Source organism: Saimiri boliviensis, chromosome 21 (assembly GCF_048565385.1).
Source record: "Saimiri boliviensis isolate mSaiBol1 chromosome 21, mSaiBol1.pri, whole genome shotgun sequence".
NCBI lineage: Eukaryota > Metazoa > Chordata > Mammalia > Primates > Cebidae > Saimiri > Saimiri boliviensis.
Genome location: NC_133469.1, coordinates 14603624 through 14620103, shown reverse-complemented (window position 1 = coordinate 14620103; position 16480 = coordinate 14603624). Strand labels below are relative to the sequence as shown.

The 16480-nt window shown below is 48.0% G+C and overlaps 1 protein-coding gene across 1 annotated transcript; it reads right to left on the bottom strand.

The window, feature by feature from the left end:
• Window positions 1-6: 6 nt before the first annotated feature.
• Window positions 7-16164, bottom strand: EIF3D (eukaryotic translation initiation factor 3 subunit D). The gene is made up of 15 exons (XM_010343505.3): window positions 16054-16164; window positions 13134-13266; window positions 12796-12841; window positions 11810-11946; window positions 11115-11200; window positions 10412-10484; window positions 9081-9193; window positions 8168-8300; window positions 7537-7684; window positions 5499-5629; window positions 4901-4986; window positions 4676-4805; window positions 1188-1330; window positions 550-833; window positions 7-148 (listed from the first exon to the last, which is right to left on the bottom strand). The coding sequence occupies exons 2-15, from the start codon at window positions 13254-13256 to the stop codon at window positions 135-137; spliced, it is 1647 nt and encodes a 548-aa protein (XP_010341807.1). The 5' UTR covers window positions 13257-13266; window positions 16054-16164; the 3' UTR covers window positions 7-134.
• Between the last annotated feature and the right edge of the window lie 316 nt (window positions 16165-16480).

Sequence of the window (16480 nt, the reverse complement as noted above, 5' to 3'; positions counted from 1 at the left end):
ATGAAGGAGAGACTAAACGTGTATATTTTATTTCAACTGCTAAAGGTCAGAGAGCAAGTTAGACAACATTCCACTACACATCAAAGGCCCTTGAAGTCTGGGTGAAGGACAAACTCCAGCTCCACACCACCGGTTTAAGTTTCTTCCTCTGAAAGACAAAAAATTTAAGAGAAATGAGCCAGGCTGTGTGATATGACGTTCACTTTCCTTCAGTCACCAGCGGGTGGAGCAGGAGAGACAACTTTGAGGCTGTATAACTAACCCGGGTGGACCTTTTCCCTCCCATGGGCTTCCATCAGGGACTTGCATCATCTTTCTCCACCTCTGCCCAATCCGGCCACTTCTCTAAAACACTACTATCCTCCCCAACCACTGAATGTGATCTGAAGGCTCCGGAAGAAGCTCTTGGAGCCAAAGTGAATGCTTCTTCACACGTAAGCCTCGGAATTCTCAGTTTTTATCAAGGTTAAAGATCACTATGGCCACAGAGCTTGCTCCCTTGCTAGCTCACAGACCACTCTAGACCTCAGAAAGTGGGTTGCTGCACACCTTCTTCTTCCTCTTCCTCCTCCTCCTCTTCCTCCTCGTCTTCATCAGAGCTGAAGGTACCATCCGGGAGGCTGTAGACACGGATGACCTGTTTGTTGGGGTCCTTGAGGATGAGGTATTTGCCTTCCTCCAGTTTCATGCAGATGTCGATGACGCAGCGCAGGATGCCCCAGGCGTTCTCCACGCTCAGGTTGATCTGGCTGGCAAACTCGTTAGGCTTGAATTGCTGGGTACCCAGGATGACGTGGCGTGAGGAGTCTTTCACATGGTACCGAGACACATAACTAACGGGGGGAGGGATATCAGTTGTCAGAGCAAGACGGCACAGAGACAGCAACACTCGGGCTCAAATGTCAATTAAGTGGTGATACCTGGTCCACTGCTATTTTCAAGGGAAATGGAAAACTCAGGCTCTGGCTCAGTTCTGGATTTCACCGACACCAGTGCCTAGTTCAGGACTCCACTGAGCATGCCTGTTGTTTGGCATTTGCCTCCCAACTGACCCCTCCATGTCTACCCCACCCCTGTGTCTATCTCTGCCCATCAGTTTTCCAGTACATGGGAGGGGGAGGGTCACCTCTCTACCCAGAGCCTTCCTTTCACAAGACCAGCTCCCAGCTCCTGCACAGGAATCTCACCCAAGCTTGAGGTACTCGGATCCAGCCAGCAAAGCACAGCAGGTCCACCGGGCCAGCTTGTAGCTGTTGTTCTTCAGCTCCGTGGCAATGACAGCCCCTCGCTGAGAGTCCAGCTTCTGACGCCAGTCAACGCCGTTACAGTGCTGCAGGAGAGCCCCAGTTAGAGAAGCAGAAACGAGCTCCGAATGCCCAAGGCGCAGGGACCCCCTATAGCAGAGAAGGAACTCCCCAGTCTGCTTGCTTAGAAAGTGGGTAGGTACACACTAAACCAGGCTGTTATTATTTAAGAGACAAAGACTTAGTCCCTTTCCTTGCACAGCCTGTCACATAGCAGGCACTCAACAACTTACAATTCCCGTCTTCTAAAAGCTCACCTAGACAGGGAATGATGGATACAGGCACATATGCATGCACTTTAGAAGTGCCATAGGAACAGCAGAGGCAAGTGTTTTACTCTGTGCTGCACAGTAAGGAAGGGCTTCACAGAGGATGTGTAACAGCGAGCCAAGTGGAGAATATGGCAGAAATGCAGGTGCAGACAGGAGGTCCTGATCTGAGAGGCGTGTTGGGATAGGAAAGACAGGCGGAGTCGGCCTGAGATGGGGTGCGAAGCCTGCAGAGGGGGCAAAGCTGAGCCTGACATTCTAATTGAAACACACCTGCAGTAGAAAGGGACCCCAGAGTGAAATGACTGTTCAAAGGTCACAGGACAGAGGTTCCCAAACTTTCTTCGTTCATGGAAACCACAGGGCAAAAGAAATACTCAAGAATTCCTTTTATTTAGTTAGGTTCAAACCACATAGCATTATTCTGACAAGACGTCTGTTTCCCTAAAAAATTTAAAATACCCTGCAGCACTCCTATGAGTGTGCTGCGGCAGTTTTTTGAGATGGGGTTTCACGATGTCACCTAAGCGCTATCCTGCCACCTCAGCCTCCCGAGTGGCTGGGAATGTAAGGGCACACCATTGCGTGCAGCTTGCTGAAGCACTTTCAAGAGTCCTTCTACCAATCCGCACTGCTGATGAGGCTGTGTAATGGACAAATGATTGGCAGAGATACATCAAATATAGAAGTTGGGTGGCGGTAGAGAGGTCAGTTAGGAGACAAATGCCAAACAGGCATGACGAATGGGCCCTGAACTAGGGGGATGGTGTCAGTAAAATCCAGGACTGAGTCAGAAGACAGCAAAGCCTTCTACTTTGCTGACACCGAAATAGAAGAATGTAAAAAAGGCGCTGGAGATGTTGAAGGCTCAGAGCTTAGGTACGAGAAAGACAGCGTTGATGGACAGCTGACCCAGAGGTAACGTCGAGACTGAGGACAAATGGAAGGGAAAGGTGTTTTAGCAGAAAAACAATGGGAAGTCTTAATAAAGTAGAGGAGATTTGAGAAATTATTTTGAAAGAGTTCACAGCTGAAGCTTGGGGTGGGCAGAATTCTAAAATGACCCCCAGTGACCCTCGCCCTTGCAGAATCTCCTCCCCTTGACTGTGGGCAGAACCTATGGCTAGGATCAAATATCACCCTTATGATTATGCTACCTTTTATGTCAAAAGGGATTGTGCAGATGTAAGGCCCCAAATCAGTTAACCTTAATATACACTACCTGGCTGGGCCTCACCTAACTGTATGAGATTACAGGCATGTTCCACCTACGTCTGGCTAATTTTTTATTTTTGGTAGAGATGGGGTTTCTCCATGTTGGTCAGGCTGGTCTTGAACTCCCGACCTCAGGTCATCCACCTGCCTTGGCCTTCCAACGTATTGTGATTATAGGCATGAGCTATCATGCCTGGCCTGTATGAGTCTCTTAAATCTAGGTGTAGAGATCAGAGACAGAGAAAGTCAGAGACCTGAAGCATGACAATGGGCTTGGAAGTGGCTTTTCTTCCAGAACCTTTGGATGAGAACTCAGTTTTCCTGATACCGTGATCTCTGCCTTGTTTGGATTTGTGTCCCCACCCAAATCTCTTGTCAAACTGTAATCCCCAATATTGGAGGAGGAGCAGGGCAGGAGGGGACTGGATCACGGGGGCGGATTTCCCCCTTTGGTGCTATGCTCGTGGTAATGTTCTCGAAAGGTCTGGTTGTTTAAAAATGTATGGCAACTTCTGCCTTTCTCTTCCTCCTGCCCTGGCCATGGAAGATGTGCCTGCTTCTTTGCTTTCTGCCACCTTGGCAAGTTTCCTGAGGCCTCCACAGCCATGCTTCCGGTAGAGCCTGCAGAACTGTGAGCCAATTAAACCTCTTTATAAATGATCCACTCTCAGGCATTTCTTTATAGCAGTGTGAGAATGGACTAAAACAAGAACCAAGCACACAGCCCTGGAATTCTAGCCTACAAAACCGTGAGCTAACAAATCGGCACTGTTAGATCACTAAGTTTCTGTTAATTTGTTAGGGAGCAAAAGAAAATCAATACAAAAACAAAGAGGTTTCTTATGGTGAAGACAGCTGTATGGCTGACTCCACTGGGATCAAAAAGGAGGGGTGCCGGCAAAGACAATATGCGAAGGGAGCAGAGAAACGGCTGAGACAAGAGTAGCACGGTCACACAGAGGGCAAAGCGACACAAGAACAACGACCCCAAATGCTGTGGGTAGCGCACCGGGAAAAGTCCAAGAAAAGGCGGCAGGCCCCAGAGCCAGGTCTCAGCAAACCTTCCAGTGTACTCTGTCAGCAGGTGACGGGGGGTTAAGAAAGCCCTGGGGATGAGACTCAGCAGCAGTCCACGCTCCTCCCTCGGCTCTAAGAAAGGCTGAACGGAGTGGCCGTCTGCACTGCATCTCAGAAAGACTCGTCCCACACAGGCCGGGCCTTGGAGCTGCCCTTCCCACAGAGTGCCCTTCAGAGCACCCAAGAGCACTGCCACCTACTTCAATGCCGATGTGGCACATAAGGCTGGGTGACTTGAGACAGAACGGCCCTCCTACCATGGAGCAAGAGCATGAGGGGAGAATGGAAAGAGGAGGAAAATCGAAGGAAGCATGTTTCTTTCAAGGTGCCCCTGAAGAGTCAATTCTGAGCCAGATCTTAGAATCCATGAGTTCAAGAAGCGGAGGAACTGGAAAAAAGGTATCAAAAGATTGAAGGCAGTGGCTCCGTAAATGAATGAAGAGGTCAGAAAGAAGAACGGCCAGACTTACAGGAAAACTGCCAACCCAGATAATAGGGAGAGAAAAACACCCAGATGCTCAGAGAGCAGAAGCCAACAGGAGGCCACAATGGAAGAGAGGTGAAGAAAGTACTGGAAGAAGGGAGGTAACCAGTTCCTCTGTAAAAATAAGCAGCAAAGTTCGTTAACACTTAACATAGTTCTATACACACAGTCATGAGGAAAAAACTCACAAGGCAAAAAACATCTAGGCAGCTCTCTAAGTAACGAAAGGGAGAAGAAACAGTTTACACAAATTAGCCTTTGCTAACAGGCACCGCAGGGAATAGAGATGTGGTGTCACCAGGAGGGTGACGGAGGTGGCGGCTCACCCTGGAATCCCACTCATTGAGCGTCTTGATGTTGATGAAGGACACTTCCCCGTTGGCTCCAGTCATGACGCCATCGTGCTCACAACGGACGATGAGGTCAATATCGTCTCCAAGCTTCCACCTGCGGTAACTGCAGCGAAGGAGACTCACGTGGTCACTGGGGATCCTATACAGTAGGGCCCGTGTTCCCATCTGGTCACAATACCCACCAGAGAGGTGACCTACCGGTATGCAACAGAGGCGATTTCATTCTTATCCATGTCGTCCTCCACGAATGGGTTTGGGTTGGGGAAGTTGTATCTTTCCTTTCCCTGCAAAAACAACAAAGGTGTCACAAGACAGAGCTAACTCTGTTAGCAAGGCCAAGGCCAATCAGTCAGACCCAGCACCTCTGCTTGGTTGCAGCCCTGGCCAGGTTCCTGGGGCCCTTGATGGGGCTCTGAGCTCGCTGCATGTCTTATGCCTACTTGACCCCTCCCAACCGCTAGCACCTGATGAATCAGGACAATTAGTTAGTAACCATGCCCATCTCTCTTTCATTTTTCGCCATGGCACACATCACCATTTGATGTAAACAAATTTAGTATTTATTGTTCACTGTGTTTCCTCCTCCACTATAATGAAATTCTGTAAGGGCAGGAACTTTGTGCAAAGTCAGAGAGCCTGACCTCCAAGCCCAGGCATGTAATTCCCCTGCTAAACGTAGGGACTGCATCTGTCCTGCTCAATCCCACAACCCAGGAGCCTAGCACACAGCAGATGCGCCACAAATAGCAGCTGATTAAGTAAGAATCAATCAATGCCCAGACACTCATTTCCTCACCATTCTCAAGCACTGCTGGGAGAAATTGTGGTTGATGTAGGTTGCCTCCATGGCCAGGTTGCGGGGTGAATTGAAGGAATTACCTTCATCTTGAGGGGGCTCATTGGCAGTCTCACTCACTGTCAGGAGGTCTGCAAAAGCGTGGCATGGTCACTCACCATGCAACAAAGAGTCACTGACAATGTGCGCAGCACGGTGGGGAGATGTGGAGGCAAACGACACAGGCCCTTCCTGCAAACGACCGCCCGCTCCTAACGTGGGTCTCCTTGGTGTGGAACACATAGCGGGGCAGTGGGGCAGGGGCTCCAGGGGAACTCAAGACACTCTTCAACGTGAAATTCAACCACACAGTAAGGAAGCTGTCCCCTTTCAATCATTTTGGACCCCTCAAGAGAATGATTCTGTAAGCTTTTGAATAAAGACCTCAGGCTTCGGGCTCAGAATATAAACAGGTTTTTTTTTTTTTTTTTTTTTTTTGAGATGGAGTCTTGCTCTATCACCCAGGTTGGAGTGCAGTGGTGCAATCTCGGCTCATTGCAACCTCTGCCTCCTGGGTTCATCAAGCGATTCTCCTGTCTCAATCTCCCGAGTAGCTGGGATTACAGGTGCCTGCCACCACGCCTGGCTAATTTTTGTATTTTTAGTAGAGACGGGGTTTTACCATGTTGGCCAGGCTAGCCTTGAACTCCCGACTTCAACTGATTCTCCACCTTGGCCTCCCCAAGTGCTAGGATTACAGGTGTGAGCCACTGTGCCTGGCCTGTTTTGTTTTGTTAATTTTTGAGTGACATGGCTTTCACTTATGGTGTATAAATACATATATTTATGGCATAAAATATCTATGTGTATGTACATTAAGCAAACACTGAAGAAGGTATGCAGGATGGCAAAAGTCAGAAAAGTGCTATTTAAATGAGTAACATTTGGGCCAGGCACGGTGACTCACACCTCTAATCGCAGCACTTTGGAAGGCCAAGGCTGGTGGATCACTTGAGGCCAGGAGTTCGAGACCAGCCTGGCAAACAAGGTAAAACCGTCTCTACTTAAAATGCAGAAAGTAGGCCAGGTGCAGTGGCTCATGCCTGTAATCCCAGCACTTTCGGAGGCTAAAGCGGGCAGATCACGAGGTCAGGAGGTAGACACCATCCCGGCTAACATGGTGAAACCCCGCCTCTCCTAAAAATACAAAAATTAACCAGGCATGGTGGCGCATGTGTTAGTTCCAGCCACTTGGGAGGTTAAGACGGGACAATCGCTTGAACCTGGGAGGTGGAGGCTGGAGTGAGCAGAGATTGCACAACTGTACTCCAGCCTGGGTGACAGAACGAGACTCCGTGTCCCAAAAAAAAAAAAAAAGCCCGGGAGTGGTGGCTCACACCTATAATCCCAGCACTGTGGGAGGCCAAGGCGAGTGGATCATGAGGTCAAGAGTTCAAGACTAGTCTGGCCAAGGTGGTGAAAGCCTATCTCTACTAAAAATACAAAAATTAGCCGGGCATGGTGGTGGGCACCTATAATCCCAGCTACTGAGAAGGCTGAGGCAGGGAATTCCTTGAGCCTGGGAGGCAGAGGTTGCAGCAAGCTGAGATCGTGCTATTGCACTTCAGCCAGGACAAAGTGAGACTCCATCTCAAAAAACAAACAAACAAAAAACCCAAAGTACCCATGTGTAATGGCACATGCCTGTAATCCCAGCTACTCAGGAGGCCGAGGCTGCAGTGAGCTGAGATTTCGCCACTGCACTCCAGCCAGGACAAAGCGAGACTCAGTCTCCAAAAAGAACAGAAAAAAGAGCAACATTTGGAAGGCTGCTATTAGGGTGCTGTGAGGACTCCAAAAAGCTGAGGCCTCAAGCACGTACTGTAGTGACAGTTTCTTCTCCTAATCTCTGGAAAGCCTGGGAGAGATTCAGACACTGCTGCTGTCAATGCCCCTGGGAAGACAGAACGCTTTCTATCCATTCTCTAGCGCTTAGATTTGTTCCGCACCAACAAAAATACTCACTGCCTCTGAGTTGTTCTCCAGACATGCTTCTTACCAAAGTCAGAGTTGTCTCTCTTGTCAAAGAAGAGTTTGGACCCAACTCTTTGGACGACAATATCCCAGGAATACACTGAGCGGGTACAGCTCATCAGCGTGGCCAGAATGGCATCAGTGGCAAACACATTCCCCTGAGTTTTTGCCAGCTGCAAAGACGATCAAAAAGAGAAGATGGGAGGACATTCCTAGGTCTCACTGCCCACTCACATGGATGGGAAAGAACTCTGCTGACCACATAAATACTTAAAAATAAGGAGGCCCCACCTCACTGACCAAGAAGGCTGCAGCCAGCCAGCCAGCAAGTTTCAGGTGGCAGTGGCACTGCAGCCCCCGGAGCACTTGCTAGACTCCAGCCAAGGGCTTCAGATGCTTTCACCTTTGCCCCAATGGTACATCTACCCCCTGCTGCAGATGAGAGAACTACGGCTCCAGAGACTAAGCTAGGAAGCGCAGCAGAACTGGGCTTCAAGTCCAGCTGTGCTTCCCATCAACATTTCTGGTCTAGGGAAAGTGCTTTTACATATGATGCATACATTATGGCCATGTCCTCTGTTCTTCCTGCAGCTTTAGCTGTAGAAGCCGACAGACAGCATTCCTAACAAGTGGGAAGGGTGGAGGGAGGTGCACACCTTTCGGATGACAGGGTCGTCTGTGGTGGTGACAGTGTGGAAGATGCGCTTGATGCTCCGCAGTGGCTTCTCACTCCGCGTGGTGATGCGGTCAAAGGCTTTGTCGTAGTATTCTAGAGCCCCGCAACACTCACTGCGGGAAGAGCAGGCAAAGGCATGCACAGGAAAGGAGATAAACTGGCTTTTTGCTTTTAAGCCATAGATCCAAAGTCTTATCCAAAAGTCTAAAAGAGGCAGAAAATGACTTCTGTTTTCCAGCACAGGAGAGACAGATCCTCAGCACTTGCTCAGTTCCTGTCCACTTAGCTCCTGGCACAGAATACAGCAAGCATAGCTCATCCAGCCCAACGCCCCCATTTTAAAGGTAGGGAGACCGAGGCTAAGACAGGAGATGATGAGTTGTAGAGGCACCTGGGTGGGCTGACTTCTGGTCTGGTGCCCTGGTTCCCCACTACCTTAGTTCCATCTACTTGCCCTTTGGGGTAAAGAGCTATTTGAAATGTCAGGAGAAGCAAAGGTTCTCCTGAAGAACTGCTGCGTTTCTCTTCCTGCCAAGAGTTTTATAACTTAATCTCATTGCTCTTTTGCTTGGGATGCCAGGGAACAGAAATACACAGTTCAGTAATCAGCAAATTCCCTTCTGCTTTCTTTCTCTTTCTGCCAAGAGTTGTATAATTTCATTTCTTCTTTGCTCAGAATGTCAGGAAGTTAAAAGAAGTTTGCAGTTTACTATCAGTGAACCTCTTTCTGCTTTTCCATTTTTTACAAACACCTCTGTTAACCTTATGCAACGTGTTTTGAGTTAAGTGGCTTCAAAGCCTTTTTGGAAATACTAGGGCTTAAGAAAATACCCATCACCAGCCAGTCCACCCACAGAAGAGCAGGGTAGGAAGTAGTGAAAGATGCTGCCTACATGTCCTGTGGCTCTGAGACTTCCAAGTAGCGCATCTTCATCAACTGAGGAAAATCCATTTCCTCTTTCACTTCCCAGTCACTACGAACTTCAACTGAAGAGTCTCGGGGTTTCTGCAGTTGAAAACCATTAGAGGAAGAAAAGTTATGGTCCTTTAACAACATAAATAAGACAGGCTAAAAATATGAAGAGCTGGCCCAGTACAGCGTCTCAAGCCTGTAAGCCTAGCACTTTGGGAGGCTGAGGTGGGCGGACTGCTTGAGCTCGGGAGTCTGAGACCAGCCTGGGGAACATGGCAAAACCCTGTCTCTAACAAAAATACAAAAATTAGCCGGGTGTGGTCATGCATACCTGTAGTCTCGACTACTCAGACGGCTGGGGTGGGAGGATTGCTTGAACCCAGGAGGCAGAGGTTGCAGTTGGCTAAGATCATGCCACTGCATTCCAGCCTGGGTGACAGAGCAAGACTGTCTCAAAAAAGAAGAAAAAAAAAAAGAAAAAGAAAATACGGTATTCTTAGGAAGCAAACCCCAAGTATATGGAGGGCTGACTTTTCATATATGCGGGTACCACAGGCCCACTGTGGGACCTGAGCATGTGTGGATCTTGGTATATTGAAGGACAAGTGTATCAACACATGCTACCATATGGATGTCCCTTGAAAACAGGCTAAATAAAAGCCGCCAGTCACAAAAGACCATATATTTTAGGATTCCATTTATGTAAAATGTCTAGAACAAAAAATCCAGAGACAGAAAACAGAGATTCCTAGCTGCCTGGGGCCGGGGGGTTTGGGGGTGTTAGCATTTGGGTGTGCCTCCTGGAATTCACGTGGCAATCTGGTTGCTACTGTGGCAGTGCTGGGAGGTAGGGCCTTTAAGAGATTAGGTTGTTAAAAGGAATGCCTCATGCCCTTCTCTCGGAAATGGGCTAACTGCCCCAAGAGTTTAGCTCCCTTTTCTCTGTTGTACCCTCCTCCCTGTTTTTTTCTGCCATGCTATGAAGCAGCATGATGTCCTCACCAGATGCAGCTCCTGATTCAGGACTGCCGAGTCTCCAGAACTGTGAGCTAAAGAAACCGCTTTATAATGTACCCACTCTCAGATATTCTGTTCTAGCAACCGAACAGAGACCAAGCCAGGGTGACTATAACGGGTACAGAGATTTTGAGGGTGATGAAAATGGTCTGAAATTGACCAGTTATACAACTCTGCAAATTGCATTAAAAACCACTAAATTGTAGGTATGTGAAGTATGTATCCCAATTAAGCTATTATAAAGACAACTGAACAAACAAATTTCCAGGCAGAATTCTGGTATAAATACATCACCTGTGATTTCTGATCCCATTTCTGCCTAACCCCAAATTGCTTCTGGAACTTTTTCTGCAATCGAATGCGTTCTCTGGAATGATAAAAGTATTATGATCTCAGCGCAGATCTTTAAATCAGTGGCTTCTTCAAAAGGCACAGGCTGCCACCCTCTTGAGCAAAACCTTTCCATCACCACCAACTCCTTTCAACTAAGAAAAATGGGCTTAGAGAAAGGAAGAGACCCCGAGGATGCACACTGGAGATGCTAGAAAAGGCATACTGCCTCCAAATGCTGACCGGGTATGTTGTGCTTCACCTACAGGGACTGTTCACTGACAGTTCCAATGTGGGCTGTAGTGGCCTCTGTACCACACAACACCAGGAGGCTCACAGGGCCAGCATATATGGGGCTTCCTGGAGTTGTCCCATAGCAGAACTGAGCCTAGGCAAGCTCCAGAGCCTCTTCTTGCCTGCCCGTGTTTCCCTTCGGTGCACACGGCCAGCATAAGGAGTCAGTTTCCTGCGCATGCTGTCTGCCGTGAACGGGCCTGAGAACGACAAGCTAAAAGGTGGTGTAACTGGTAGTAGAAACTGTTTTCCCCCTTTTTCTTTTTTTTCCACAATGGCGGGGAAGACAACCATCCCCCTGCTTTGGTCCTATGATTTCCAAGTGCGGCCAGGCTGGAAAGGGCATCTTGTTCCAGCAGGATGAGCATCTCACCTCTCTTTCTGTTTGGCACTCTTAGGCAGGATCTGCAGGTTGAACTGCAACATGTTCCGACGATCTTTGTCTCTGCGGAGGTTCCTCTGGGCATTGAAGAAACATCCGTGTTAAAATCTTGGAGTTTGGCTCACAATAGGCAGAACGAGTGGGAGGTCTTTAGAGTAACTTTAGGATGCCAAATCCCAAGTTTCACATCTTACTCTGTGCTTTCACTCTATGGCATCAACAGCTTGGGGGTGTGAGTGGGGGAAGTACTTGGACTTGGCTTAGACGTATACTCCCATACATATTTTTCACTGAAGTACATTTATTGGGTCTTATTAAGAGTTACGGTGTCTGCCTCTTTAAGTAATAATACGCCACCTGACTGGACCATCTACTTAATAAAGTCTGCAAACAGCAATTAAGTGTGGTGACAGCCACAGGTGCACCTTCTTATCCAGCACAAATATGTTTTCAGCATATGGGTCTGATGTCCTAGCTCCTCAACAGAAATATAAACTATTTAGATACATCCCTGAACCTAGTGCAAGTTTACCTTGCTACCACTTGTTATGGAACAGTGACCTGAGATTCACTAGACCTATCATATGCTTTCCTCTCTCATCAGGAGTCACAAGGTAGCGTTTTTTAGCAGGTCCTGGCCAATGGCAATAGCCCCAAGGTGGTGAGGGTGCTGGCTCTGGGCCTACCTGGGCAAATCTCATCCGATTCCGCTGGTAGGCTGTCTTCTGTGTGCGTGCTGTATCCACCAGCTGGAAGCTACTTTCATCCTCCTCATGGAAATAGGCATATTGACTTCCACCACCGAACTGAGAGGAGTATTTATCTGTAGGCAAAGGTGATGGCATGTAGTAACTATACCTACAGGCTTGACCAGATCCGCAGGAGTCTGCCTTGCTATTCAAGTGTGGTCTTGAGACCTGCAGCGTTGGCCAGAGGCTTGTCAGACACACTGACTCACAGTCCTACCCCATACCTACTCAATCAGAATCAGCATTCTAACAAGATCCCCAGGTGATTCACATGTACATTCAATTTTGAAAAAACTCCGGCCTAAAGAACTTTGTAAGCCAAGAAGCTGAAGGACTCAAGCTAACCCATTTCACTCTGCTTTGCTGTGTGAGAATCTGAGTTACTTATTACTGACCACCACCTCCATCATCAGGGGCCCAAGGCAGGTCTGTCTAATAGATGATGATATACTTTCTTGCCAGTCTCAGCCTTAGATATCCTAACTTAATGCTCCAGGCAGCCACTTCCAACTATCTGAAATGGCAGAGAGAAAAAGCCTTTTTATGGTACCAGGACAGCGTATGGCTCTGTCACCAGGCTGGAGTGCCGTGGCATGATCTCGGCTCACTGCAACCTCCGCCTCCTGGGTTCAAGGGATTCTCCTGCCTCAGCCTCCTGAGTAGCTGGGATTACAGGTGCCTGCCACCACACCTGGCTAATATGTTTACTTTTTAAATTCTTTTTCTTTCTTTCTTTTTTTTTTTTTAACGGGTGTCTTGCATTGCAAATATGTTTTCAACAGATTTTGAAATCTGTTCAACGAAACTATAAATTATTGTTAGCAATTCCTTCCCATTCTAAAAAGCTTTCAGATGAAGGTCATTAGAAAACAGAAGAGCTTTCCTAAGGCCTGACTGGGGCAGTGGGTTGCAGAAACACTTACTTGTGTACCTCTTATCTTGGTACGTGGCTCCTGTCCAGTCAGCAACCTATGAGGAACAAGGAAAGACAGAGAACGCACAGGTCAAGCAGGCAAGTTTCTGCAGACCCAGAAACCCCTGAAAGCGAGAAGATAGCTTGGAAGAGTCTCAGAATTCGCTCGCAACACCTTTGTAAGAGCCTAGCTCTCCTATGACTACACCCAGAGACGATAACCTTTCTCAGCTGGCAATGCTGTAAGAAATACAGGAGTTAAGCTTTCAAGACAATACCATCTAAACAGGGACTGGAGAGTAGCAGCCACAGCTGCAAAGATTCAGACTCTTGCTGACAGGCAAGTACCTTTCCTAGCCGATCTCCTTTGCTGAACGGCTGGTAGGGCATATCCCGAAACTGCTCGGGAACCGCACAGGGACCCCAGCCTGAGGGGTTGTCCTGGATCACAGGGGTCATGAACTTTGCCATCTTCGAAAACCTTAAAAATATAAACAATGTGAGTAGCTGCATGAACGAAGGCCTCAGAGTACAAAAAGCCCTCCATATGAAATAAGCAAAGACATAAATGATAGAATTCAAAAAGCAACACACAAAATGGAACCCTTGACTGTTGAGCCACTACTACTGTTTTCTTGTAAATGATACTTAAAACTGTGAAGAATGCAAACAAAACTGGTTTACCATATTTCATTAATTCCACGACACTCTCTTTTTACTGTAACATCTTTAAAATGAGGCTGCACCCTGTGCTTCACAGGGTGTCATACTGATTGGCAGTTTTTTTTTGTGTGTTTGTGTGTGTTATGTAATAAAAGCATTTAAAGAAATTCAATTGTGTCACAGATTTGATACAATGTACTAACTTTTTTCCAAATATAATAACCTTGTTTTGGTTCTCAGATACACCTTCACCTACTCATATAAACTCAACTTCTCTAAGCCTTAGTAGTCTTTTCTTTTTGTGGTGGAGTCTTGCTCTGTTGTCCAGGCTGGAGTGTGGTGGCGTGATCTAGGCTCAGTGCAACCTCCACCTCCTGGGTTCAAGCGATTCTCCTGCCTCAGCCTTCAGAGTAGCTGGGGTTACAGGCATGTGTCACCATGCCCCGTAGAGATGGGGTTTCACCATGTTGTTTGTCCAGGCTGGTCTCTAACTCCTGACCTCAAATGATCCGCCCGCCTCAGCCTCCCAAAGTGCTGGGATTATAGGCGTGAGCCACTGTGCCCGGTCACCTTAGACATTTTCATCTCCAAAATAAGTAAGATCCTTGTTTTAACCACTTTGTAAAACGCCACACAAGTATTCAGACTTGCAAAAATACATTTATGCATATAGAGTGCTGAGAAAAAAGGATCTTTGAGTATATCCTGAAATTCAATTTTCCTTTCTTACTGTTTAATTTTCTGCCATCAACAAAAACCCTGTGTGCAGAGCAAGTGGACATAAAGCCAGGCAAAAGAACTGCCAGATGGCCAGGGAGATCCCCATAGACCTCAGGCTCAAAGTGGCCATGACAAATGTTCATGAATGCTGCCACACACTGTTCTTAGTGTTTACCATGCATTCATTCTTTCAATCTTGCCAACAGTCCTGGAAGGTAGGAGCCAACGATACAGGCACTTTCCAGATAAGAAAACCAAAGCATAGAGAAATAAAGAAATTGCCCAAAGTTGAAATGCTAGTTGATGCAAAATGTGAAACAAAGCAGTCTGATTCGAGTCCACAATCTGCATAATGCTATAGCCCTCTCATGGGAATTAAAAAACCGGGCTCTATAGCAGATGGTTGCCTAACACTTCCTATTAAAAATCTATACATTTGTCATCTGTTGTAACCTGAAAATGCTTAGAAGGTGACTGACTTCCTAGAGGAAAATTCACTACACAAATATATCTTGGAGGCCAGATGTGGTGGGTCATGCCTGTAATCCCAGCACGTTGAGAGGTCAAGGTGGGTGGATCACGAGGTCAGGAGTTCGAGACCAGCCTGGCCAACATGGTGACACCCCGTCTCTACTAAAAATACAAAAATTAGCCAGGCATGGTAGCATGGACTTGTAATCCCAGCGACTCAGGAAGCTGAGGCAGGAGAACCGCTTGAACCCGGCAGGCAGAGGTGGCAGTGGGTGAAGATCACGGCATTGTACTCCAGCCTGGGCAACAGAGCAAGACTCCATTTCTAAAAAAAACCAAATATTTTTTGGAGGCTGGAGAGCAATCAGAGAGAACAGGATAATGCACTTAGTAAACCCTCCTTAAAGCCCCATGCTGGGGAGATTAAGGCTTCCTTCAGAGAGGACATTTGGGTGACAGCAACACAGAATGAACCCAGAAGCTTTATCTTCCTAATAGGAACTATAGGAAGAGGACAGAAGAAAAGGGTGGTGGTCTTAAAACAATTCATATTAAACGTTACTGAGCCCCTACGTGTCAGGCACTGTGCCAGATACTTTAACACCATTAATAACCCCCACTTCCACTTTAGAGACAAAAATTTGAAGCTCAGCCTAGTCAAGCAGCTGACCTCATCATTTCAAAACAGATTTGATTTCCAGGGTTGCTTGCTGTCAGTCAGTCCAGCTTTCTTTTCATTATATTACAGCTGGGCAGCCCAATATCCTGTCTTTAGTAGCTTTTTTTTTTTTAAAAGGAGGGCAGAACGGAACCAGTAGCAGAAACTGAGCCACTCAGTTAAAACGAAGTAACAGCTGTATTGGTCACAGGGGCAGGGTAGGGAGGTACCAAGAGAGCAGTCAGCAGGGGCTCGGTGGCTGGCAGGCCACTACAGCTCGTACGCCGTCAATCGCTGAACCGGGGGTCGGGTAGGTTTAAGATCAGAGATCAGGTCTATTCTCTATCCTAGCCTCCCGTTTCACAAAAAAGAGAAGGTAACCTATGCACTATGAATTCCTCAGAACAGGGGCCAAACACCGCTCAGCCTGGCACCCCTAGGACCCCACTGAAAAACTCAGAGTCTCTGTCCACTTCAGAAATACCTTGTGACCCAGATGGGTTAAGTGACAATCAAAACCCAGCCCACGGGCACTGAGCAGAGCCTAGGGCCAGGGACCTCATCCACTACTGTCCCGAGCCCAGTAGAGTGAGGAACCTGGGGCCCCCGCGAAGGTGGATTCCTGCCCCGCCCAGTGGAGGGACCACAACGGCAGGAAGGGACTAAGAGAGGTCTCTTCCGGAAAGCCCCCGAAGGCTGGGCCTAGTGGGAGCCGGCTTCAGAGGTCCGCAGGAACCTATGAAACACGCCGCTCACCTGCAATGGCCTCGGCCGGCCTGGATGGCAACAGATGGTGCGGGCCGGGCACCGCGTTTGCAGCAGCTCTCCGAGAAACCCGGAAACGAGGAAACATGCGCGCGCAGTAGGCACTGCCGTAAACACGACCGGCGCTGTCGTAAACTGCACTCCCGCTTCCTCTGGGTTGGACGGAAGAACTCACGAGCCGTAAAGCGAAGGTTCAGCCGGAAATCCGTTAATGAGCTTTGCGAGGTGTCCTCAATAGCCTATTAGGCATCCGGACGCCAGAGGTGTGATTGCTGTTACGTCAGGCCGTATCCGGGGTAACTCAAAGAGGGTGTTCGTCATTGAAATGTGGCGACCGCGCAATCGAAGCTGGAGGCGGGGAGCGGCTGGTGCCCCTCTGTGTCCCACAATGCTTCGCGGCACGCCTGGGTCTCCTTGT

Excerpts from the sequence above, each read along its gene's own strand:
- EIF3D (XM_010343505.3), bottom strand. The coding sequence starts at position 13,256 with ATGGCAAAGTTCATGACCCCTGTGATCCAGGACAACCCCTCAGGCTGG. Across the intron at positions 8,301-9,080 it reads GTCTCAGAGCCACAGGACAT|TGAGTGTTGCGGGGCTCTAG; the intron begins GTAGGCAGCATC and ends CTCTTCCCGCAG. Across the intron at positions 4,987-5,498 it reads CCCAGCAGTGCTTGAGAATG|GGAAAGGAAAGATACAACTT; the intron begins GTGAGGAAATGA and ends TTGTTTTTGCAG.